The following is a 23,237-nucleotide window of genomic DNA, read 5'->3' as shown; positions in this document are numbered from 1 at the left end:
TGAAGGAAAATTCAGCTCCTGTGCGGTGTGATTTTTTTTTTTTTCTGACTTCCATTACTTCCCACATTGGTGGTGGCGGGTAATTCTATGTTGTCTGGCTGGAAGAGAAAACAGGATGTCTCTCCCTGTAGAGCCGGGAACGTGCAGTTTTACATTTCAGCTTCCTCCCTCTGCCGCCGCTGGGAAGTGTTCGGAAGGGCTGGTTTTGAGATATTTGGAATATTCAGTTTAACCAGGGCTAATGAATAACAGCTTCCAGGCACAGAGGTGATTGTAGAGGAAAACTTCCCCTGGACTTTCCTGGAAAGCCCACAGGCACTGTGAGACCAGCCCTCGGAGAAAGGTCTCCATCCTCCTAAGGAGTCTTCCTCACCCTCAAATTCATCCCGAAGTGAGAATGTTCCCTCACATTCTCACTTCGTGTGTTGCGGAAGGTTTGGAAAATACAGGAAGAGCAAAATAGATCTCAGCCCAGGAATTCTTATTCCTGGAGAATGGTGCTTGGCTATGTGTGATCCCCACGGCGCCTAGGTGGATCTGGGCTGGAGAAGGTCCCCCTTTGTGGGGGGCTGTTCAGGGCACCATGGACTGGGGCTCTCTTAGAGCATCCTGCTTATAGCCCCCTGGGATGCCCCGGGCACTCACTCCCCTCCCCACTCTCCCTTGTGACAGCTAAAAATGTCTCCAGACTTTGCAGATGTCCCTGGGGGAGACAGATGGCCCGGGTGAGAGGCCTGGTGGCTATTTACATGTATTTGCATTTTTTACTCCCGGGCCTTTTACTGGTGAGCTTTGGAAACCAACCCAGAAAGGAAAGTCATTTAAAGCACTTGTGAGAGTGTTAGTTGATGGCTCAGAGATCACGATAGGGTTGTTCTGTGCAGGCTCCAAGGTGATTTGAATAAAAGACTTTGGTGGTGTTTATAGGTGTGTGAAACAATAGAGTTTGCTATGGGTGGTCAGCTCACCTTCTCTGGGGCGCTCACCGTAGGTAGAGGCACTTATAGAGGCATTTATTATAGCTAAGCTATTTGGTCAAAGCTGTAATGAAAGTGAAACTGATAGAAATAATTGTCTGATGGCTTCATTTCTCAAAGTGTACTTTTGGGGGACTGTTTTAGTCTGCATATACCTGGGAGGGAGGGAGGCTCTGTATAGCAGTCTATTGCTCTGTGTATGTATGTATGTGTGTGTATACACATACACACATAAAAACATATATGCATATATAGATACAGATACAGGTATATCTGTATATACAGGCTTAATATAGCAAGCTAGGCAGCGTATAAATATGCATATATGTATGTATATCTGGAGAGAATTCCCCAGTTTGTTATTTAGGGGGATTTAGGGGGATTCTTCTCAAAGTGTTGCATTTTTCGTCAAGAGAAAGTTCCCTTGTGTGCTCTAGAGTCTGTTGAGAGAAGAGTCCAGGCTGGAGAGAGAGTACAGTGTTAGGCCACTTATCTTGCATGCAGCCAACCTGAGTTTGATCCTCAGCATTCCACATGGTCCCCTGAGCACAGCCAGGAGTGATTCCTATGTGCAGAGCCGGGAGTAGCCCCTGAGCATTGCAGGGCTTGCTCAAAAACCAAAAAATAAAAGAGAGAGAAGAGTTGTAGGTGTGATGACTGTTGGAAGGTTTTCTGCAGAATTAACTATTCGGTTGGGCGCCTTTCAGTTGAGGAGGGGAGAGAGGCGTGAGCAAGAAACATTGGCAGATGCGGCATTGGCAAATGGGATGTGCGCTAGGGGGAGATGCTTCAAGGGTGGCATGTCACATTTTGTCCATCTGAGTGGAGCTGGGAATGACTGCAGATTATAGAGCATAGGGGGCTGGAGCAATAGCACAGCGGGTAGGGCCAGCGGGTAGGGCGTTTGCCTTGCATGAGGCCGACCTGGGTTCAATTCTCAGCATCCCATATAGTCCCTCGAGCACCACTAGGAGTAATTCCTGAGTACTTGAGCCAGGAGTAACCCCTGAGCATTGCTGGGTGTGACCCCAAAACAAAAACAAAAACAGATTACCAGCATATCCCTACCTTGGAGCCTTGCTGGGTGTGCCTGCCCCCCCCACCTCTCCCCCCAAAAAAAAGATGGGATGAGGACCTTAGCTGAGTGGTGGTCTAGCATTTGTTTTGCATGTATGAAGACCCAGGGCCAAGCACCCAACAGAATTGGACACTTGCAACACTGTTGATTTGCAGCTGTGGATTTCAGAAATGTTTTCTGTAGCTTGAGTCTTTTCCCCACTCCACCCCTCCCCCTTTTTGTTTTCTTTTTGGGCTTTTGTTTTAGGCCACACCTGGCAGTGCTGAGGGCTGACTCCTGGCTTAGAGCTCAGTGATCCCTCCTGGTGGTGCTTGGGGAACCATATGGGTGCCAGGAATTGAACCTAGGTGGGCTTCCTGCAGTGCAAATTGCCCTGCCTGCTGTATACTGTCACTCTGGTCCACTCCCAGCCTTTTTTTTTTTTTTTTTTTTTTTTTTTGCTTTTTGGGTCACACCCAGCAACGCCCAGGGGTTACTCCTGGCTCTGCACTCAGGAATTACTCCTGGCGGTGCTTGGGGGACCATTTGGAATGCTGGGAATTGAACCCAGGTTGGACGCGTGCAAGGCAAACGCCCTACCCGCTGTGCTATTGCTCCAGCCCCCCTTTTTTCTTTTTAAATAAAACCCGGGCCTCTCAGTGATCAGTAATAGGACAGCGATATTAAAAAGCCAATGAAACTGGTGTAAGTGGTCGGACTTCCTGATTAGGCAGGCAGGCAGGCCCTTCCTCTCGGCTCTTAAGTGCTCCATCTGCAGAGTGGGGGCACAGGGTCAATAGCGGTGCTGACCTCCAGGCTTTAGCGTGTCCCTGATCTGCTCAGGACTCATTGGCTGCTGTCCAGCCACTGATCCGCAGACTCCTTGCCCCTGCTGGGTGACCCAGGCACCCGGGCGGGGGACTCAAGTCTCTTGTGCCACAGGCCAAGCGCATCAGTTAGGTGTTGGCCTCATGGGCCTGTCTTGCTTGGACTCCCTCTCCTGTGCAGGGAGTGGGGGGGAGGGGAGAAGCCGTGATTTCATCTTTAGGTGCACAGGAATGCTTTCCTCCTGGTTCCTCTGTGCCTGCTGCGACGGCTGTCTGCCGCCAAGGGGAGGGTGCCCAGAGCAGGTGTGTCCGCACGCTGAGCTGTCTGCGCACACGCCCCTTCTCGCTTTGCTTCCAAGGTCCGAAACGGAATCCCTTGAAGCCAGGACCTGAGGCTGGCTGGTCCTCCGGGCCCCTTGTCCGTGGGTGGGCCTCGTCCACTCTGGGCTTCTCTTCAGAGGGTCTGGGACCCCCACAGTGGGGTTCTGCGAACCCTAGCCTTTGGGAGGCCTCCCCATCTTTTCAGTGGAGGAGACCGTTGGGGGCTGTCTGGGTGCCCCGATGGATGAGGTGAATCATATCCCGAGGCAGGCAGGCCTGGGCCCTTTCCTGTCTGTTTCCTCCGGGGCTGTCATTGTCTGTCTGTCTGTCCTGGCAACCGGAGGGCACCCCAGAATGTGTTTCCTTTTTTGTTTTGTTTCTTCGAGGTTTGGGGACCACACAGGCAGTGCTCAGGACTTAGTCCGAGCTCTGTACTTGGGGTCACACCTGGTTATTGGGGGTCCATAGGTGCTGCGGGGGGTGGACCCAGGTTGGCTGTCTGTAGGCAGTACCTTCCCTGCTGTGATGGACTGTGTATGGGCCTCCTTTTTTTTTTTTTGCTTTTGGGTCACACCCAGCTATGTACAGGGGTTAATCCTGGCTCTACTCTCAGGAATTACTCCTGGTGGTGCTTGGAGGAACATATGGGTTGCTGGGAATCGAACCCGGGTCGGCCGCGTGCAAGGCAAACGCCCTACTCACTGTGCTATCGCTTCAGCCCCACTGGGCCTCCTTTTTGGGGGGAGGTGGAATGCTTGGTGGTACTCTGGGCTTTCTCCTGGCTCTGTGCTTAAGGGTCACTCATAGTGGGCTCGGGGGACCATGTGCCAGGCTGGGGATTGAACCCTGATCGGCCACATGCAAGACCTTCCCCCACTCCAGATTGTGCTTTTGCATTAGTTTTTTATTTTGGGGGGCCACACATGGCAGTGCTCAGGGCTCACGCCTGACTCTGCGCTCAGGGATCACTCCTGGCAGTGCTTGGGGACCATATGGGATGCCGGGGATCAGCCTTGGGCTGGCCTTGAGCAAGGCAAGTGTCCTCCCCACGGTACTGTCGCCTGAGCGCCCAGAATGTGCTCTTTTACTCCACACAGACTTTGCTGGGACGAGAGGAGTCCCTGCTTCTGACCCCGGGTGCAGGGTCACGTAGCCAATCTGTGCCGAGAGGGACCAGCTGTTACCTGGCACAGGGGAAGTGCGTCTGCTCTGTGGGGGCAGGCTTCGTGCTGGCCTTGTTTACTCACCTGGTGCTCAGCCCCCTCCCCCCGTGGCCCTGGCCTGCTTTGGGGCCCAGATAGTAAGGAGGAAGATGAGGGTCAGCCTGAACAGTGTCCGGTCTGGCTTGTTCTCCTTCCCTTGTGCTGGAGTGTAGATAACGGAAACGGGTAGAAAGCGAAACCGGAAGTGCTAAGGTGAGCCTCAGAGTTTTATGCAGCTTCAGATCGTGGGTGATGTAATATACTGCTGCAGGGAGTGAATCATTGACTAGTGTTTGGAAATCTTTTTTTTTTTTTGGTCATAGAGAGTTATTTTTGGTTTAATACATTTCCACTCTCAACATTAAAAAATAATTAACTTGAATGCTAACTCCCTGTATTGTCAAAGTTCTCTTTACCATGGTCAACACAGGTTACAGACAGTGAAGTTTTACGACCTGATGAATCTGAGGCAGAGTTGTGGAATCACATGTTCTAAGATATTAAAGTGGAGGTGCAAGAATTGTTTGTTTCAGGGGCACACCCAGTGGTGCTTAGGACTTACTCCAGGCTCTGCCGAAAGATCACTCCGGGTGGGGCTTGGGCAGACTATGTGGGTTGCCGAGAATTGAACCCAGGTTGGCTGTGTGCTCAGGCTCTTCAGGTGCAGGAATTGAACCCAGGGATTTCCGCCATGGAGCGGACATGTGAATTCTCGGAGATTCAGCCAAGGCAGAAGAATCCTTTGAGTTGTTTTGAGTTCTAGCAGCTTGGACCAGAGGAGTAATATCACGGAGAGGAGTTCTTGTAGCTGATGGAAATCATTTCATCCTCGGCTTTTGCTCTGAAATTATTCACTTGGGGATGGAGAGATAGTATAGGGGGCAGAGGAGTGCACTTGCCTTGCATATGGCTGACCTGGGTTCAATCCTTGGCACCAGATATATTCTCCTCAGCCACTAAAGCCAGGAGTAGGCCCTGAGCACTGCCGGCTGTAGCCCCCAAAGCCAAAAAAGAAAGATACAACAAAAAAGACAAGTGCTCGCTTTGGCAGCACATATACTAAACTTGGAACGATACAGAGAAGATTAGCATGGCCCCTGTGCAAGGATGACATGCAAATTCGTGAAGTGGTCCTTTTTTTTTTTTTGCTTTTTGGGTCACACCTGGCAATGCACAGGGGTTACTCCTGGCTCATGCACTCAGGAATTACCCCTGACGGTGCCCGGGGGACCATATGGGATGCTGGGAATCGAACCCGAGTCAGCCGCACGCAAGGCAGACGCCCTACCCGCTGTGCTATCACTCCAGCCCTTCGTTCCATATTTTTGATTAATAAATTTTAATAAAAAAAAAACAAAATGAAAGCACATATTTCTTCCTTTTCCTTCAGTGATGCTGTTCTTTAAAATAAACTGGGGGGGGGCTGGGGGGTGGGCAGTGGGACTGAAGAGATGGGGCAACGAGCAGGGCAGTTGCTTTGCATGGGTTCAACCTGGATTCGATGCCCGGCATCCTATATAGTCCCCTGAGCACTGCCAGGAGTGATTTCTGAGTACAGAGCCAAGAGTAAGCCATGAGTGTCGCCAGTTGTGGCCCCAAAACAAAAAACAAAACCAAAACCAAAAAATCAAAAGAAGGAAAAAAGACTCCCCCCCCAAAAAAAAAAACTCCCCTGCCTTCAAAAAAAAAAACCTGGGGGCTACTCACTAGCCTGGCAGTGGTATTTGCATATTTATTTGATTGTGGGGCCTGCTAGGGTCCTGTGGGGGTCCCCCATTTTAGTTGTGCTCATACTGGTGCTCACAGGAGAACCGTACTCCTGACTGTGGCGCTTGCATGTCTCTGGTTTGGGGGCTCTCCTGCGGTCGCACCCTTTTTAGTTGCATGTGCACACACCCCGTGAGGTGGGACCGGAAATTGCTGGCATCGGGGAGCACAGACAGCGAAGCAGCACCAGGCGTCAGACCTAGCGGCTCAGGCTTGCCGTGCAGGTGCTTTGCCACTCAGCTCTCCTTTGGGCCTCTCGTGTTACTGCAGAAAAGGCAATTGCTTCATGCAGGTTTCAACAGTAGCTCCTTCCGCTTGGGTTTGAGCTTCCACGGGAGACAGTCTTTGCACATCTGTCTTGCAGGTCCCTGGGGGCCAAGATGTTCCAGGTTTGGACTGCCTGGAAGGCTGGTGCAGTGAAGCCAAGCAGTGTCCTGGTGCAGCCAGGCGGCTGATGGATGCCTGGGGCCATCCCTGCTAAGTGGTAGCAGGTTGGAGGCCGAGTGCGGGGAGGGAGTTGCAGGTTGTTTTGTTTTGGGGTCACACCAGCTCTGCACTAAGCAATCACTCCTGAGTGCTCAGGGATCCCTGTGGGAAGCTCGGGATCGAGCCTGGGTTGGCTGTATGCAAGGCAAGGGCCTTCGGCCCGGACCAACACTGTATTATCCTGTAACTGCTTCCCCCCTCCTGGCAGGAGTTGCAGTTTTTATGGGGGGGGGGGGGAGGGAGAAGGTGTGATACAGTTAGGCTTGAAGGCAGGAAAGAGAATGGTGGGGGAATTGCAGGTGGAGGGAGGTCCCTGCCCTGCCCTGGAGAGTTTGGGGTAGTTGGGAGATAAGGCTGGTAATACCCGAGATAACATTCATGTGCTGAGCAACAGGAAGTGAGAGTGTTTGGGTGTAGTGGGGAGGTGTTGGGCCTTCAGCGGCCTCCTGAAGATCCTGCATTGCCTGGGTGGAGGTGCGGTATGTCCACCGGCAGCCCAGGCTAAGAGCAGACCAGCGCTAGGGCGCCACAATGGGATCTGGAGCAAGGGTTCAGGGGGGTCCCAGATGTTCAAGGACATCCCAGATCGGATGTCCTCCAACCTGTTGTTTCAGAAATAAGTTACGGGGCAGGAGCAATAGTATGGTGAATAGAGTGTTTTCCTTGTATGCAGCCGACCCTGGTTTGTTCCCCGGCGTCCCATAAGCACCGCCAGGAGTAATTCCTGAGTGCAGAGCCAGGAGTAACCCCCGAGCATCACTGGGTGTGACCCAAAAAGACACCCTTCCCCCCCAAATAAAACCCAAAGGAAAAAATAGAACGGAAATAAGTTACTTTGAAAATCTACCCTCTTGGGGGGTGGAAATCTACCCTCTTGGGGGGTGGAGGAGGGGTTGGGACAGGTCGGGGAGACAGCTGGGCTCACTCCTGACTCTGTGATCCTGGGCTAAGGGATCACTCCTGGTGGGACTCGGGGGATCTTAAGGGGTGCCAGGGATCGAACCCAGGTCATCCTCATGCAGAGCAAGTGCCGTAATTCCTCCACCCCTGTATTATTTCTCCAGCCCCCCAATTTACCTTATTCAGGTCGACAAACATGAAGTGTCTCTCCACCTGTCCCCAAAGGTTACCGGGTCCCCTCATTGTTCCCCCACCTGGGGTGGGTGGCGCTGCTCTTCAGTTGCCACCACCGGTGCCGGTGTCGTGACGCTGCTTGGTAACGACCGATGGGGCAGGTTGATTCTGAGGTCACATGCAGGCCAGGCCGGATGCCACTCCGCACGTGGTCACCCATTCTCCCGGGGGCTGGCGGTGGTGGGCTGGTTTGTTGGCACAGAGAGAGGCAACGACCACAGGGCGGGTGTTTGTGGGGAGGCCTTGGGAGCTGGCCGTGACCAAATGACACTGAGATTTGCGCAGGGACTCTGGCTCGGGCGGGGAGGGTCTGTGGGGAAACTGTACGGCACTTGTGGACCAGGAGTGGCTCTTGTGGCAAGACAGGGCCCGGGGTTGGGGTCTCCAGGTGACAGGCGTGGGGGAGGGGAGGCTGGGTGGCAAAGGGCAGAGCTGGGAGGCAGCGCTGGGACTTGCCCCTCCGTGTCCGGCTTGGGGGCCCTTTTCCTGGATGGAGCTTGACTTTAGTGCCTGTGACTCAGGCAGAAGGTGCAGAAGCTCTTTCTTTATTTTTTTTTTTATCCTTTTTGGGTCATACCCGGCGATGCATAGGGGTTACTCCTGGCTTATGCACTCAGGAATGACTCCTGGCAGTGCTCAGGGGACCATATGGGATGCTGGGAATCGAATCCGGGTTGGCCGCCTGCAAGGCAAACGTCCTACCTGCTGTGCTATTGCTCCAGCCCTGCAGGTGCTGGCATCTGCCACTTAACAGCAGTGTTCCTCGGCCTTTTGTCCGAGGACGGCAGAACATAGCAGGAATTCGTGGAGGGAGCCCCTGCACACATCCATACCTCTCTGCCCGGGGACCTAGCGAATCCTTCAGCTTGTGCAGTGTCTGAAACACGCCAGAGCCGCTTGGAGAGAAGTGAGGAGAACTGCCTGCTTGACTTTTCTTCTGGGGGCCGGCTGCATGCAGTCAAGAACTTGAACCCCCGGCCTCGCACCTTAAACTGGCTTGCAATGTGTGTGTGGTTGAGTAACTGAATGGGAGAAGGGACAGGGAGAGAGACTTAACTTTATTTAATTTTGCTTTTTTGGTCACACCTGGAGATGCACAGGTGTTATTCTTGGCTTTGCACTCAGGAATTATTTCTGGTGGTGCTTGGGGCACCATATGGGATGCTGGGGATCGAACCCGGGTCGGCCGCGTGCAAGGCAGACACCCTCCCCGCTGTGCTATAGCTTCAGTCCCAGAGAGACTTAACTTTAAAACAAATTTCTTCGTGATTTATTGTCAGTGGAATGTTTGATTTGTAGACCTGCTTTATATATTTATGTACCCGGGGTTGCATAAAACTTTCTCAGGAGAGAAGGGACTGTGAGGGAGAAAGTCAGGCCGCCCTGGGTTAGGGGGCCCCTGCCAGCTGCCGGCTCTGAGTAATGTCCACGCGAGTGTTAATTCTTTCAATAAAGGTTTATCCAGGGCCTGCCTGGCTTGCTTTTGTCCCTGGACACATTCGATGTTTGTTCCAAGTTCATTGGCCCAGGGCCGGGGAGAGAGCACTGGCCTTGCCCGTTTGATCCCCGGCACCACTTATGGGCCCTTAAACCCCACCACAGAAGTGATTCCCGACCACTGCCAGGTGTGACCCCAGCAGCCCTCCCCTCCGAAAAAGAAGTTCATTAATCCGTGGGGAGATATTTTTTTTTTTTTTGCTTTTTTGGGTCACACCTGGTGATGTTCAGGGGTTATTCCTGGTTCTGCACTCAGGAATTACTCCAGGGGGTGCTCAGGGGACCATATGGGGTGCTGGGGATTGAACCCACTATATGGGATGCTGGGGATCGAACCCAGGTCGACCCTGTGCAAGGCCAACGCCCAACCCGTTGTTCTATTTCTCCGCCCCTGTGGGGAGATTTTTATGTTCTTTTGAAACAAATGCTGACGCGCGTGTTCTTTGTCAATAGGGTGATTCAGAAGAGGACCTGGAGGCGCATTATCAGGAACAGAGGTAAGGGGGTGTGGGGGGTGGTGCCTGGGGGCTCACTGGCCACCAGATGTGGGCCGAAGGCTGTGCTGTGACTGTGCATGTGCCTGCCTGGTTTCCGTAAGGGGATGTGTTCCTTGAGATTTGGGGCATCTCTCTGGTGTGGCTTAGTTTGAAAACAAATGGTATGTGGATGCACCCCCACCTCACGTGCACCCTGTGTCTGCGGTTCCCGGGCGTGCTTGCACCTTCCATCTTGTCCCCACACAGCAATCAGGCGTGTGTTGGGTGCTGGGCATAAAGCACTGAGCAGGACCAGCCTGGGGTTTTGGGGTGCAGCAGGGAGTCGGCATTATTCAAGCAGATGACACAGTAGTTAGGCTGATGGAACCAACCAGCCGGAAGCAGCCCACTCTTGGAGAGAGTGTTGAGGAGGGTGGGCACCCTCTTGCAAAGATGACATATGAACTGATGTGCTTGGGCTGGGCAGGGGGCTGGCGTGTGCAAAGGCCCTGAGGTGGGATGTGGGACAAGGGCCTGGGGACTTGGCCAGGTTGGTATAGAGAGGAGTGAGGTGAGGCGGGTCAGGGGCCGTGTGAACTTTCAGTGGAGTGACCAGATTGGCAGATGGATGCCTGGGTGTTTTGGGTGCCTTCTGCCTTGGCCGTAGGGCAGCCCCTTTCAGTTGTCTGAAGGGGATGTTTGAGCCCCGGGAACTCCATGGAGACTCTGAGTGGTACCTGGGTTCAAGGGCAAGTTTCCGGGGAGTGTCAGGGGCTTTCCTTGCACAGGACTGAGCCGAGTTTGCTGATTCCCAGCACCATGTATGGTCCCCCGAGCTCCACCAGGAGTGATCCCGGAGTGTGGTATAAGTCCTGACACCGCTGATGGGGCTCTAGTCCCCAAGCCCCTCCCCCTCACCAAGAAACCAGGGAGGCAGCTGGTAGTTCCCCCAGGCTCTGTATGTGTGTATCCCCCGGAAATGGGTGTGGGGTGGCTCAGCTTAGCTTCCCCCATTTCCTTCTGTCTCTTTATTTCTTTATTTCCTCTTCTCCCTTGCCCGGGATGGATGGACACCTCATCCCAGCCCAGCCTGCCCTGCCTCAGGGCAGATGGGCAGTGTGTGTGGAGACCCCCATTGGTCTGCGCTGCTGGTAGGAGCATAGATTCCTCTGTGGTTTGCAAATACTTCCAGCTCCACCAAATGGAGACCCCCAACAGAGACCCAGCCCTCTGGCAGAGGATGGATCATTCGAAACAATGTTTAGTGAGAATTGCTGGCTTTTTATTATGGGGGGGGGGTGTTCTCTGCTCTATCTGAGCTGCCTTTTCTCCCAGCATTTGAGGCCGGCTCCCAAGTCTTGGAGTAAACCTCCTGGTCAGAAAGAGACCATATATATATATATATATATATTTTTTTTTTTAATTGTGAAATTCTGTGGCCTGAGGGTCATTCATGTCATCATCATCTGTTCACTTTATTTCATGAAGTAACTCAGGAAAACAACGCTGGTGGCCGCCCCGACCGACTCCCCTCGCTGTGCGCAGTTTGACCCGCCGACGGCCGTGTGTTCATGTGTGTTCAGCCCCTTCCTAGCGCACATTCCAGTGTTTGGCTGTTATTTTATCCCTGGTTGCTTTCCCTGGAGCTCGACCCCAAGCCTCCCTGTTTCTTTTGGCTCTTTCGGGTGGAGATTTGTTCCGTATGTGTCAAGACTGATCCCAGCCGGGGTTGGGCGCTGCTGTGTCTGTTCCTAGAATCGCAGGGAGGGAAGGCGCTTGCCTTGCATGCGGCCCACCCAGGCTCGATCCCTGACCTCCCCTCTGGTCCCCTGAGCCTGCCAGGAGCCCAGATGAACTTTGGGAGCAGAAGTAAGCCCTGGACACCATTGGGTGTGATTCCTCCCCCCCCCCCCCCCATCCCGAGTGGGGGGAAGAAAAAGAAAATGAAAAAGAAAACCTTGGTGTCCCTTTTCCAGAAATGTAGACCCTGGGCCTCTCTCCTGATGGGGTCCCTGTCCAGTGATCCCTGGGAGAGCAGATTAGTTCTGCAACTACTGTTTATTTACCTTCCAGGTCCTGTGCAGTTAAGATGTCTTTGTTCTTTTTTTGAGGCTAGTCTTGGCAGTGCTCAGGGCTTACTCTTGCCTCTGTGCTAAGGGTTCATTTCTGGCAGCGTTCAGAGTATGTGATATGTGGTACTGAGGATCGAACGTAAGTAATCTTACGTTAACTATCTTACTTACTGTGACTATCGCTCCAGCCCCTTGAAAGAAAATTTTGATGCCATTTAAGCTCCTGATATTTTGCTACTTTTATTTTTTAGTGAAGTAAAATGCTTTTTTTTTTTTCTTTTCGGGTCACACTTGGCGATGCTCAGGAGTTACTCCTGGCTTTGTACTCAGTAATCACTCCTGGCAGTGCCCAGGGGCCATATGGGATGCTGGGAATCGAACCCGGGTTGGACGCGTGCGAGGCAAACGCCCTACCTGCCGTGCTATCACTCCAGCTCCAAGTAAAATGGTTTTAAGAAAGAACTTAGAGAATAACTGGATGAGGGAAACGCAGGGTATTAATGCATGATCACCCTTGACCCCAGGGATACGGGAAGAATGAGGACAGAAACGTAAAGGAATCAAGGTGTGGGTAGCAAGACATGGACGGGAAGTAACGGGGCAGCGGGGAGGGCTTTGGGTCCAGGGGTGACCTTGAGGAGTGGTGCAGCCTGTCTGTTCAGACTGCTGTCCGCAGCACGGGAGCAGGAGACCAGACCACAGCAGAAAGCAGTGTGCCCGCACAGGAACCCAGCTGGGAGTGAGCGGGGGACGCTTCGGAGCGAGTTGGCACAGTGGCAGGATCAGAGCTGGAACATGGGATGTCTGAAGTGCGACTGTGGGTAACTTCATAAAGCATGATGTCTTCATACAAAAATTAAACATTAAAAAAAGAAGAAACTAACTTAAAAATAGAGGGAGAGAGAGAGAGACAGAGACAGAGAAAGACAGAGAGAGACAGAAGCAGACAGACAGACAGACAGACATTAGAGAATATATTTTTCTCCAGAGGGGATGAAGCTGAGATGCATGTCTCAGGCAGACCCCCAGCGTGGGCAAATGTGCCTCTTGTACCACTTTAAGAAATTGACCTTTTGGGGGGCCAGGAGATGGTACAATGGGTATGCTGCTTTCCTTGCCTGCAAATGACCTGGGTTTGCTGTCCCATGCTCTACACATGAACCCTGCCAAGGGTGAGTCCTGAGCACTGCTGCTCCACCCCCCCCGCCCCCCCAAATTTGGGCACTGCCGGATGACTCAAAACTAAAGTGCAAGCTTTGCATGCAGGAAACCTGGGATTTGGTTCCCGGCACTGCATGGTCTCTTGAGCACCGAACGCAGAGCAACCCTCTGTGCTGCCCTTGCATGCTCTGGAAAGAACAAACAAAGGTATCGACTATGAGTATGACTTGCTATTGTGATGCTGACCTTTACCAACATTGTTGGTCAGGGCCGAGACATTGTGAAGTGACTTTTTAAAAAAATAATGGCTTGTGAGGGTCAGAGCCATACGGGGTGCGGCATTTGCCTTGTGTGCAGCCAACCAGGTTCCATCACCAGCCCCACACATGGTCTCCCCACAGATCACTGGGAGTGATCCCCGAGCAACCAAGCCAGGCGGAGTAAGTCCTGAGCAGAGCCAGATGTGACATGTCCTTCCTTCCTTCCTTCCTTCCTTCCTTCCTTCCTTCCTTCCTTCCTTCCTTCCTTCCTTCCTTCCTTCCTTCCTTCCTTCCTTCCTTCCTTCCTTCCTTCCTTCCTTCCTTCCTTCCTTCCTTCCTTCCTTCCTTGAGGCCTGAGAGATAGTACAGCAAGTATGGCACTTGCCTCGCATGCACCTGACCTGGGTTCCATCCCCGACATCCCATAGTGTCCCCAGAGCCCCACCAGGTGTGATTCCTGAGTGCAGGGCCAGGAGTAATCCCAGAGCATTGCTAGGTGTGCCCCCATCACCCCCTCCAGCCCCCAAATATGTTTACAGTTATATATGTGCAGTAGGAATTGCACAAAGCAAGTGAATCATCCCTGAGACGATCGGAACAGAGTAGCGACGACTGACTTGGAGTTTGAGAGAAAGCGCAGAGAATTCCCGAGGAGGAGATTCTTTGCCATGTCGAGTGCCTGGGGGTGCCCACCTCCAGGAGAGCATCTTGCCCTTTCCCGGGCTCTACTACTTCACCCCCAGTCTGCCCTGTGCGGAGCCGCCACGGGGGCAGGCAGGTCCTCGGGCAGTCCTCGGGCACCTCGGGGCTTTGTTCCTGCGCTCCTGACTTCATCTCTGCAGTGACTAAGTCACTGTGTTTGGGGGAGAGCCAGAAGGGCTATTTGACAAACTTTCTTCCCTCCCTCCTCCCTCTGCCCCGAGCCTGTTCCCCTGGGGGTTCTCAGATATCAGCCTTGCTGAGAAGGGAAGCTGGCTGCTTCCTTGAAGCCAGCCAGCCCCCAGCAGCTGCCCGCCTCTCCTCTCCCCTCCCCTCCTTCTGTGGCTCCCTGAGGCCGTGGCCATGAAGTGAAGTGCTGACCCATTGGCCAAGTGTGAATGGCGCACTCTTTCAGCTTTGCAGGATGCCCCATGAGAGCCCTAAGCACCGCCGGGCTGAGGCCCAGCATCCCTGGAAGTCTGGAAGCATCTCCCCTGGCACTTCCCTCCCCACTGCCCCACGCGCTTTTATCTGATTAGTAGCAGCCTGCCCTGTCCACAGAGACTGTTTGCAGCGGTTCCAGGCAGCGCCTAAGCATTGGAGCTGGGAGGAGCCCTGTTCCCCTTTAAGGCGTGGTGACAGGTATAATTGCTGCTGAGTGCCTCAGGAGCTCCCTTGTGCTACTGAAGGGGGTTCTGAGCCCCCGCCGAGAGGGGAGCCCCCTCTCTGTCTTCCTTTCCCAGTCCACGCCTGTGTTTCCCAGCAGACCCTCAGGCTCCGCAGGGCCTCCCTCCCTGGGGGTCCCGTGTGCCCCTTGACAGTGCCCCCTGCCCTCGACTGGGGTTTCTGGAGAGAAGGGACTCGAACTCCCCTGCTTCCTCTGCCCTCTGACTCCCTGCTGCCTTCCAGAGCGAGGGTACCTCAGACTGGGGTACTGGCTGCTGATTTGTGTGAGCGGAAGTCAGGGAGCCCCCTCCCCTCCCTTGCAGGTCCTCGCCGTTCCCCTTTCCTGTCTGCAGGAGCTGAGGGACCTGCCCTGACTGGGAACCCTCACCACTTAGTCTTCCTCCCCTGTTGCTTCATGGGGACTTGCTTTCCCCTTTCCTCTCCCTCCCTTTCCTCCCTTCTTTCTCCTCCCTCCCTCCCTGCCCGCTCTCCCTGGGCTTTCCGGCTCTCCTATTCCCTCTGCACGGTGCTCTTCTCTGGTCTTCACTGTTTCTTGGACATCTCTCTTCAGATGTCGCCTTTCCCGGGGGCCGGAGCTATAGTCCAGCAGGTCGGGCATGGAGGATGCTTGCCTTGCGTGCAGCTGATTCAGGTTCGATCTCAGGCATCCCATGTGGTGCCCTGAGCCAGTCCGGAGAGATGCTTGTGTGCAGAGGCAGGAGTAAGCCCTGAGCATCTCTGGGTGTGGCCCCCGCCTCCTTCCACAAATGGCCTTTCTTAGGAGCCTGACCTCCGGATTCCTTGTAGCGTCCACAGTTCAGTTCCCGTGCTGGTATTAGAGACTGTGGCTTTTGAAATTGGGTTATTTGCAATTAGTGTGTCTTTTATTTTATTTTTAAGTATTTGGGACCCGCTGGGCTGTGCTCATGGGCTAGTCCTGCGCCTGAGGCCAGGGATTACCCCTGGTGGTGGCTGGGGATTGAACGCCATTCTCTCTCTCTCTCTCTCTCTCTCTCTCTCTCTCTCTCTCTCTCTCTCTGGCCCCATGGAAGGCTTCCTCCAGCCGCATTCTGACATGCTGGTAGTGATGTCAGTTGGGTCTCTAAAGTCTCTTTGGGTGAATGGCGACACCCAGCTTATTGCTAAAGAAGAGTAGAACTTGACATTTCAATGTTCCGAGGAGAATTATAATTTCCCTAGGCAGGAGGCTCCGTTGAGGAACCACCAATATTAAGGTAATGGGGTCTCCCGGGAGCTTGTTATTCTAGGTGTAAATGAATTGGCACCAGATTCGTGTGTTGTGACAGTCTTTCACATATGAAACAGGGCTGTCCGCCCCATAAGGCTTAATAGCAGAACGTTGCTTATTTCATAAGTAATGAGTGCTAGAGTCTAGACAGCGTTTCACAAATGTGTTGCACAATAAAGAAACTTCTGGAAGCATTGTTTCAGGAGGGCTGTGGCTACGCTATAAAAACGATAGCACAGAAAATCGTCTTCTCTCTTTTGTAGACCTTGTGGTGCTTTTTCCTGAGGAGGCGTGGGGAGACCATCCTAAACAGTCTGTAGGGCCGGAGGGGCCTTGATTTCATCCCTGAACTGCCCCCTTTCAGAAGATAAAAGTCTGCTCAAAGTCTGAAATGCTTTTTTTTTTTTTTGGAGCTATACCTGGTGGTGCTCAGGACTAACTCCTGGCTCTGTGTGCAGGAATCACTCCAGACAAGTTCAGGGGACCATATGGGCTGCTGGGTACTGTTCCTAAGTCGGCTGTGTGCAGTGAAAGCACCCTGCCCACTCTGCTATATCACCGGCCCTGGACCTCTATTCTTAACTGTTTGCAGAGTCTTCACTTTCCAAAGAGGCTGGATCAGACAGGTCCCACAAGCAGTGCAGGAAAGGGGTTGTTTTACTACATCTGCACCGACACCAGAATTTTCTAAAGAGATTCTCAATAGTGAGGTGGTTTCTCATAATTCTGATTTGCATTTCCCTGATAATTCAAGATAATGAACACTTTTTCATATGTCTCTTGCCCATGTGTAATGAGGAATCATCTCTCCCTGTTTTTTTTTTTTTTTTAAGTTTTTTAGTTTTTGCTTTTTGGCTCACACCCGGTGATGCACAGGGGTGACTCTCCTGGCTGCACTCAGGAATCACTCCTGGTGGTGTGCTCGGGGACCATAGGGGATGCTGGGAATCGAACTCAGGTTGGCCGTGTACAAGGCAAATGCCCCCCCTGCTGTGCTATCACTCCAGTCCGCCCCCCTCCTCTGTTTCGTTTTGATGGGCTTACTTTGCTGTTGAGTTTTGGGAGTACTTTATATATCTCAGACATTAGTCCTTTGATGTATGATGTGTGAATATTTGGAGATCATCTCTCATTGATATATAGAAGGAATTGAATTCTTCAATTGGTCCTCACTACTATGCGTCCTGCCTACCAAATCTTTGGAAAAAAAATGAGCATGACTTGTAGCAGGGTCCCAGAATTGGAGCCTCAGACCTGCTTTGTTGTACACTAAATATCTCTAGGGCTGTAGTTTTAGTTTAAAGGTTTTAATAGTATTGCGGTGGGGGTTGGGCCACACCCAGTGGTGCTCAGGGTTTACTCCTGGCTCTATTCTGGAATGATCCTTGGCAGTGCTTGGACCAAATTCAACACTGGGGATTGAACTTGGGTCTGCAGGATGCAAGGCAAGTGCCTGGTAAGGGGTTACCCTGTATTTGCTCCGACTCCCAGGCTGACTTTGGGGATCATGTACCACTGTAACGTGTGCCCAGAGGTGGCCTTTCGTTCCCGCGATCCACACGCCGTGCTGTTGATTTGCTTTGCAAGTAGGTATTTTCAGCTTCAAGTAACAGAAAACCCTGACTCAACCAGCTCCCACAAGAAAGAGGGTATTATGTCACCTCACCAGAGGCCTGGAGGGAGGGCGGTTCTGGGCAGGTGCACTGGGCCGGCCCACGTCAGCACTTGAGTCTGGGGACTCTGTCTCTGCTGCAGTCGCAGCTCTCCTCGCCTCACCTCAGTCTCTTACCTGGGGCCTCCTGTTATTTATTTACTTATTTTATTTTTAATTTTTTGTTTTTGGGGGTCACATCCAGTGATGCTTATGGGTTATTCCTGGCTCTGCACTCAGGAATCACTCCTGGCAGTGCTCGGGGAACCATATGGGATGCTGGGGATCGAACCCGGGTTGGCTGCATGCAGGGCAAGTGCCCCACCCACTGTGCTAGCACACTGTCCCCTGGGGCCCCTCATTATGCCGAGGATTCAGGGAGCTGCAGACCTTTCCAGCTGTGAACTTCCAGGGGCAGGTGCAAAGCAAGGACAGGGTGCTCACCCAAGTTCTAACCATCCAAGCAGCTCACCAGATGTTATTACCCTGCATAGCACCCGAGATCGGAGACGGTCCATTTGGGATGATGGAAACCTTTGCTGTGCTTCACCTGTGAATCAGTAAAGTCAGAAACTTTTTGTTAACTTAGGTATTCTTTTATTTCATACGTCCTTCATTGTAGTCCAATTTCTTTCTTTCTTTCTTTCTTTCTTTCTTTCTTTCTTTCTTTCTAAATTAGTGAAACACCATGAGGTACAGTTGTAGACTTACAAATTTTTTGCTTGGGTTTCAGTTATACAGTGTTTGAGTACCCATCCCTAGTAGCCCAATTAATTTCTAATGTTTGGGTTTTAGCAAGTTTCAGTATTATTCTTCAGGCATATTCCATCACTAGGATATTGAAATATGATGGATGGGTTGATGTTTCCTCTCTTTCCTTTAAACATAGTAACACGGGATGGTTAGTTCTGGGGGTTAAACAGAAACCACCTTGGTCCTGCGATCCCCCCTCAGGAGCATCGATCCCCCCTCAGGAGCATCGTTCCTCCCCGGCAGGGATGCTGGGGTAAGATTTGCTGAGCTGGTGTGGTGCTTCGGGAGGGGGGAGGGGACCAGGGCCTAATGCCAGAGGACAGAGGATGGGCACTGGCAGAAGCTGGTTCCCCCACTGGAAACCTGTCTGACCAGTTCTCTAGCCTTCTGGGCTACTGAATCAGAAGCTCCAGGGAGCGCCCTGTGTGCTTCCAAGATGACCCAGCCCAGCCTGGAGACCTCGTGGTCCAGGGAGAAATCTCCACAGCATCCCCTCCGGCGGGCGTGGAGGTTGAACAGTGGGCGGCCAGCAAGGTCTTGTGCGGGATGCGGGGACTGGGTTTCAGCCCTGCCTCCACTCCCTGCTTCAGTACCTCGAGAGTCGAGCTTCTTGTTTGGGGGCCGCCCCTGGTGGCGTTCAGGACTTCCTCTCTTGGCTCTGCCTGCATCTAGGAATTATTCCCGCTGGTGCTTAGGGGACCAATACCTGGTCGATCGGGGGCAAGGCAAGTACCCCATCTGCTCTAATATTGCTCCAGCCTGTGAATCCAACCTTTCTTTTTTTTTTTTTTTTAAGGAATTGAGTTTCCACAGGCTGGATGGATCCGTTTCTGTGTGTGTAGGGGCGTGGGTGGATGTGGGGTTCCCCCTCCTCCACCCCTTCACCGCCAGTGCCCTGGCAGGCCTGGTAAACAGGTGGGTTAGGCCCAGACAGGTCAGCTTCCAGGGGGCAGCTGAGGAACTCGCTCGGGGAGAATTCATTCATTATGAGGGAAGTGAGTCTGGCAGGGAACCTTGGCTCAGTAACACAAAGTCTCAGTTATGGGCTGGGAGTGGCTGCACCGCACAGGCCGGAGTGTGTGTGAGCGCTCAGAACCGGCTTCTGGCCCGGCTCCTGCCAGGCAGGCACATTGCGCTCTCTCTCTCTCTCTCTCTCTCTCTCTCTTTCTCTCACTCTCTCTCTCTCACTCTCTCTTTCTCTCTCTCTGATTCTCTCTCTCTCTCCTCCTTTTCTCTCTCACTCTCACTCTCTCTCTTTCTCTGATTCTCTCTTCTCCTTTTCTCTCTCATTCTCGCTCTTTCTCTCTCTCTCTCTCTGATTATATCTCTCTGACTCTCTCTCTCTCTCTCTCTCTCTCTCTCTCTCTGTGCGTGAAGAGGTGGGGGGAGTACTGAGTGTCAGAGAAAGTCATTCTGGTGGGGGGTGTTGGGGCGTGAGGAATTATCTCTACCCGTGAAGTGAAAACAGAAAGAAGTGTGTGTGAGCGAGAGTGTCGTAGAGTCAGTCGAGTGGAGTGGGGGTGTTGGGGCGTGAGGAAGTTTCTGTGACTGAAGTGAAAACGGAAAGAGCTGTTCTAAACTTTCTGTGAGAAAAAGGCCAAGGGCAGAAGCAACGAGGCGCAGCTCCTCTGCAGGGAACTTCCAGGGTTGCCCACCGTGGAAAGGGCGGAGTGGGGAGGAAGGACCTGGCCGCCCCCTCCCCGGCCCCTCAGGCCCCTCAGGCCGGGGATTCCCTGGGGTTCTTTCTCTCGGGGCAGGAGGGGTAGGTGGGTGGCGGCATGGGAGGTCCCCGAGGACAGCAGCCAAGTTCAAGCACGTGTGACCTCCCTCTTGGCTGCCATGATAGCACCTCAGTCTAGGTGGCTGCAAGGGGTCACAGGTTTGGTCTCTTCCGGGGTGTTGGCACGGGGTCGTCCTCTGAAGGCTGAGGGGGGTCTTCCCTGTTTCTCTCAGGTTTCTTGGTTCACCCATGTCTGTCTGACTCGGGTGGGGGGTGGGGGTTCCCGGCCCACAGCGTCACTCATTCTCCCCTGTGCACTGTCCTTTCATGTACTCCTGTGTCCCCTTGTCCTCATGGGATGCCTCTGCCCAGGCCACCAGCCTGCCCCACTCCCTGACGGCTTCCTCAGAACCCCGTGATATCCGTGGTGGTGATTGTTTCCAAGGAAGCTCAGTTCTGAGGGGGATGGTCAGGGTCGGGGTGGGGGGCACTGGAGCATGAGGTTTCAGGGGAACAGAACTCAGCCCACGGGACAGACTCCAGGGGAGGAGCCCGCGTTTGCCTTCCCTGCCCACCCTCGGACTGGCACTTTGGGACACAGCTGAGGTGGCAACCTGCTGTGTGTCCCCCATCCCAGCCTCTACCTGCTCACTAACCCAAACTCTTTCTTTTGGCTTTTTGGGTCACATCCAGCGATCTCAGGGGTTACTCCTGGCTCTACACTCAGGAATTATTCCTGGCGGTGTTCAGGGGACCACATAGGATGCCGGAATCAACCCAGTTGACTGTGTGCGAGGCAAACAACCTCCCTGCTCTACTATTGCTTTGGCCCCTGACCCCGACTTTTGGTGCCACAAGATCTCTCCGATTCCTTTCTTGACAGCATTGCCAGTGACTCTGCGTTTCCACAGAATTGTGTGCTCTGGGGTCAGGTGGTTTTGGGCATGGAGTGGGAATTTTTTTCCCTCCTGGTTTTTGGTGCCCACGCTGGCTGCACTCAGGGCTTATTTCTGGCTCTGTGCTCAGGGATTACTCCTGGAGGCCCTGAGGGGGGGGTCACATGCACTGTTGGGGGTTGAGCAGAGGCTATCCAAGGGCAAGGCAAGTGCCTTTCCAGTATCCTATCTCTCTGGCTTAGAATTTTATTTTTTTTTTTCTGCTTGGAGGAAAGAGTAGGCGTATGTAAGGATATTGACCTCAAGCTCACCAAATAAGGCTGAATCTGGAAATCAGACAGTATCCCTTTAATTTGAGTTTAGAAAGTTGGAATGCCAGATACCTCTCAGGCGCGCGCGCGTGTGTGTGTGTGTGTGTGTGTGTGTATCTTTGGGGGTGCTCAGGGTCTACTACCTCTGCTTAGGGATCGCTCCTGGTGGTCCTTGGCAAACCAGGTGTGGTGCTGGGGATTGAACTTGTGTTGCCTGTGTGCAAGGCCACTGCCCCCCCCCCCCACTAGCTCAGTGACTCGGTGTCTTAAGTGGACTTTCATGACCAATTTGTTTGGTTTTGTTTTTTTCTGCCACACCCGACAGTGCAGAGTCTGCTGCTGGCTCAGTGCTCAAGGGGTTGTCTTTCGTGGTCCTCGGGGGACCGTCTGGTGCTGGAGATAGAACCCAGGGCTCCGGCGTGTGGAGCCTGCACTCAGCCCTTGGAACCGTCTCCCCGGTCCTCGGACCAGTTTGAACATCCCCAGCAGATTTGCGTGGGTGGCTGTGTCGAAGCAAATCCCAGGGCACTTGGCGGGAGAATTGGCCTGGCGGGAGAATCCTCCTTTTTCCTGGAAACGCTGGCGTCGAGATTAGCCTTTCTGTCACTGATGAATTGCCAGGGGCTGCCGGCCAGGGGTCTAGACAGTGCTCAAGAAGGGACTAGTTGCTGTTACTCAATGTTAGCACCCCTAAAAGTTCTCCTTTCGGGGGTGTCAGTGTCACCCCCCCCAAATTGCCTGTTGGTTTGACTTTCATGTAACTTAATTAGCAGATTCATGTTTTGGGAAAATCTGATCTGTGATCCTAAGCCTGGTTACGGTTGGCATAATTCGTGGGTAATTAGACGCCTCCCCAGTGACTCCTCGGGTTATTAGAGGACTGGGCTAATTTGAGGTTGAGATGTGAGCCAGTGAGGATGGAGCGGAGCACCGACTCACGGAGCTGGAGTCTTTCAATCCATTTAGCCAGGGCTGTAAATTCGGGTCTCATGGTAATTCGGAAGTAAGTTTAGGTAGTTGGGCAGCGTTTCCATTCATGGACCACATTTAGACCATGATGAAGGGAGAAAGGTTATCCCTCATTGCTAAAACTTGTTGAAGGTTCGTGAGTGTGAAAAAGGGTCCATGAAAGTGGAGAAGCCAGGGGCTGGAGCGATGGGGCAGCGGGTAGGACCTTTGCCTTGCATGCGGTCGACCCGGGTTCGATCCCCAGCATCCCATATGGTCCCCTGAGTCCCGCCAGGTAATTCCAGGGTACAGATCCAAGAGGAACCCCTGAACATCGCGGGGTGTGATCCAAAAAGAAAAATGAAAATGGAAGTGGGGAAGTTAGCATTCTGTCCTTCAAATAATTATAATGATGAGAGAGGGTGGGAGAGAGTATAGCTGCCACGTCAGCGGCTGTGACCCTGATTTGAATCCCTGATAATGGCATGTGGTCCCCTGAGCACCTCCAGAGGTCACTCCTGAGCACGGAGCCAGGAGTAGCCCCTGAGCACCGCTGAGTGAGATCTGGCACCATCCCCTGCGAAAAGGAAAAAGGAGAAAAATGCCTAAAAGCCAAGGCAGGGTTGCAGAAAGGCAGCCCCTGCTCAGAGCAGTGTCCTGGTGGTCATCCTCGCAAGATGAGAACTAGACCTGTGGTGAGGGCCCCTCGACCACAGGAGGGGGGACGGTCCCCTGGCCTCTGCTGCTTTGACACGTGGCATCCGGTCTCTCTCTCTCTCTTTTTTTTTTTTTTAATTTTTGAGCCACACCCAGCAGTGCTCAGGACGTCTTCCTGGCACTGCTCTGAGGGATCACTTCTTAGGGAACCATATGGGGTGCTGGGGATTTGATCCAGGGTGGGCTGCCTACAGGACAGGGGTCTTAACCCTCTGTTCTCTTCCGCCCTCCTGGATTACCCTTTCTATTTCTGAGTTGGGCATCAAAGAGGAAACTTGAGAAGGAGGCGGCTGCTCCGAGATCCACCTGCGTGGTGGTGTCAGTGACTCAGAGGAGGGAGGGCCGGGCAGGCGGGTGGACCAGGCCAGCGGCAGGCAGCGGAGAGCTGGG

The 23,237-nt window shown here is 53.1% G+C and overlaps 1 protein-coding gene and 1 non-coding gene across 2 annotated transcripts in view; both read left to right on the top strand.

Moving 5' to 3' along the window:
• TMEM131L (transmembrane 131 like) overlaps positions 1–23,237 on the top strand; it is a 132,112-nt gene that overhangs the window by 1,874 nt on the left and 107,001 nt on the right. Inside the window, exon 3 of the mRNA XM_056118918.1 lies at positions 9,722–9,765. Within this exon, the coding sequence (XP_055974893.1) occupies positions 9,722–9,765 (44 nt within the window). The remainder of the gene's footprint in view (positions 1–9,721; positions 9,766–23,237) is intronic.
• On the top strand, positions 5,420–5,526 carry LOC130028485 (U6 spliceosomal RNA). Its single transcript, XR_008793210.1, has one exon. It is a non-coding gene; the product is annotated as a U6 spliceosomal RNA (small nuclear RNA).

The sequence above is a fragment of the Sorex fumeus genome, unplaced genomic scaffold (assembly GCF_029834395.1).
Source record: "Sorex fumeus unplaced genomic scaffold, SorFum_2.1 ptg000039l, whole genome shotgun sequence".
Classification (NCBI taxonomy): Eukaryota; Metazoa; Chordata; class Mammalia; order Eulipotyphla; family Soricidae; genus Sorex; species Sorex fumeus.
The sequence above is the reverse complement of the archived record's forward strand: the minus strand, read 5'-3'. Positions and strand labels throughout refer to the sequence as shown.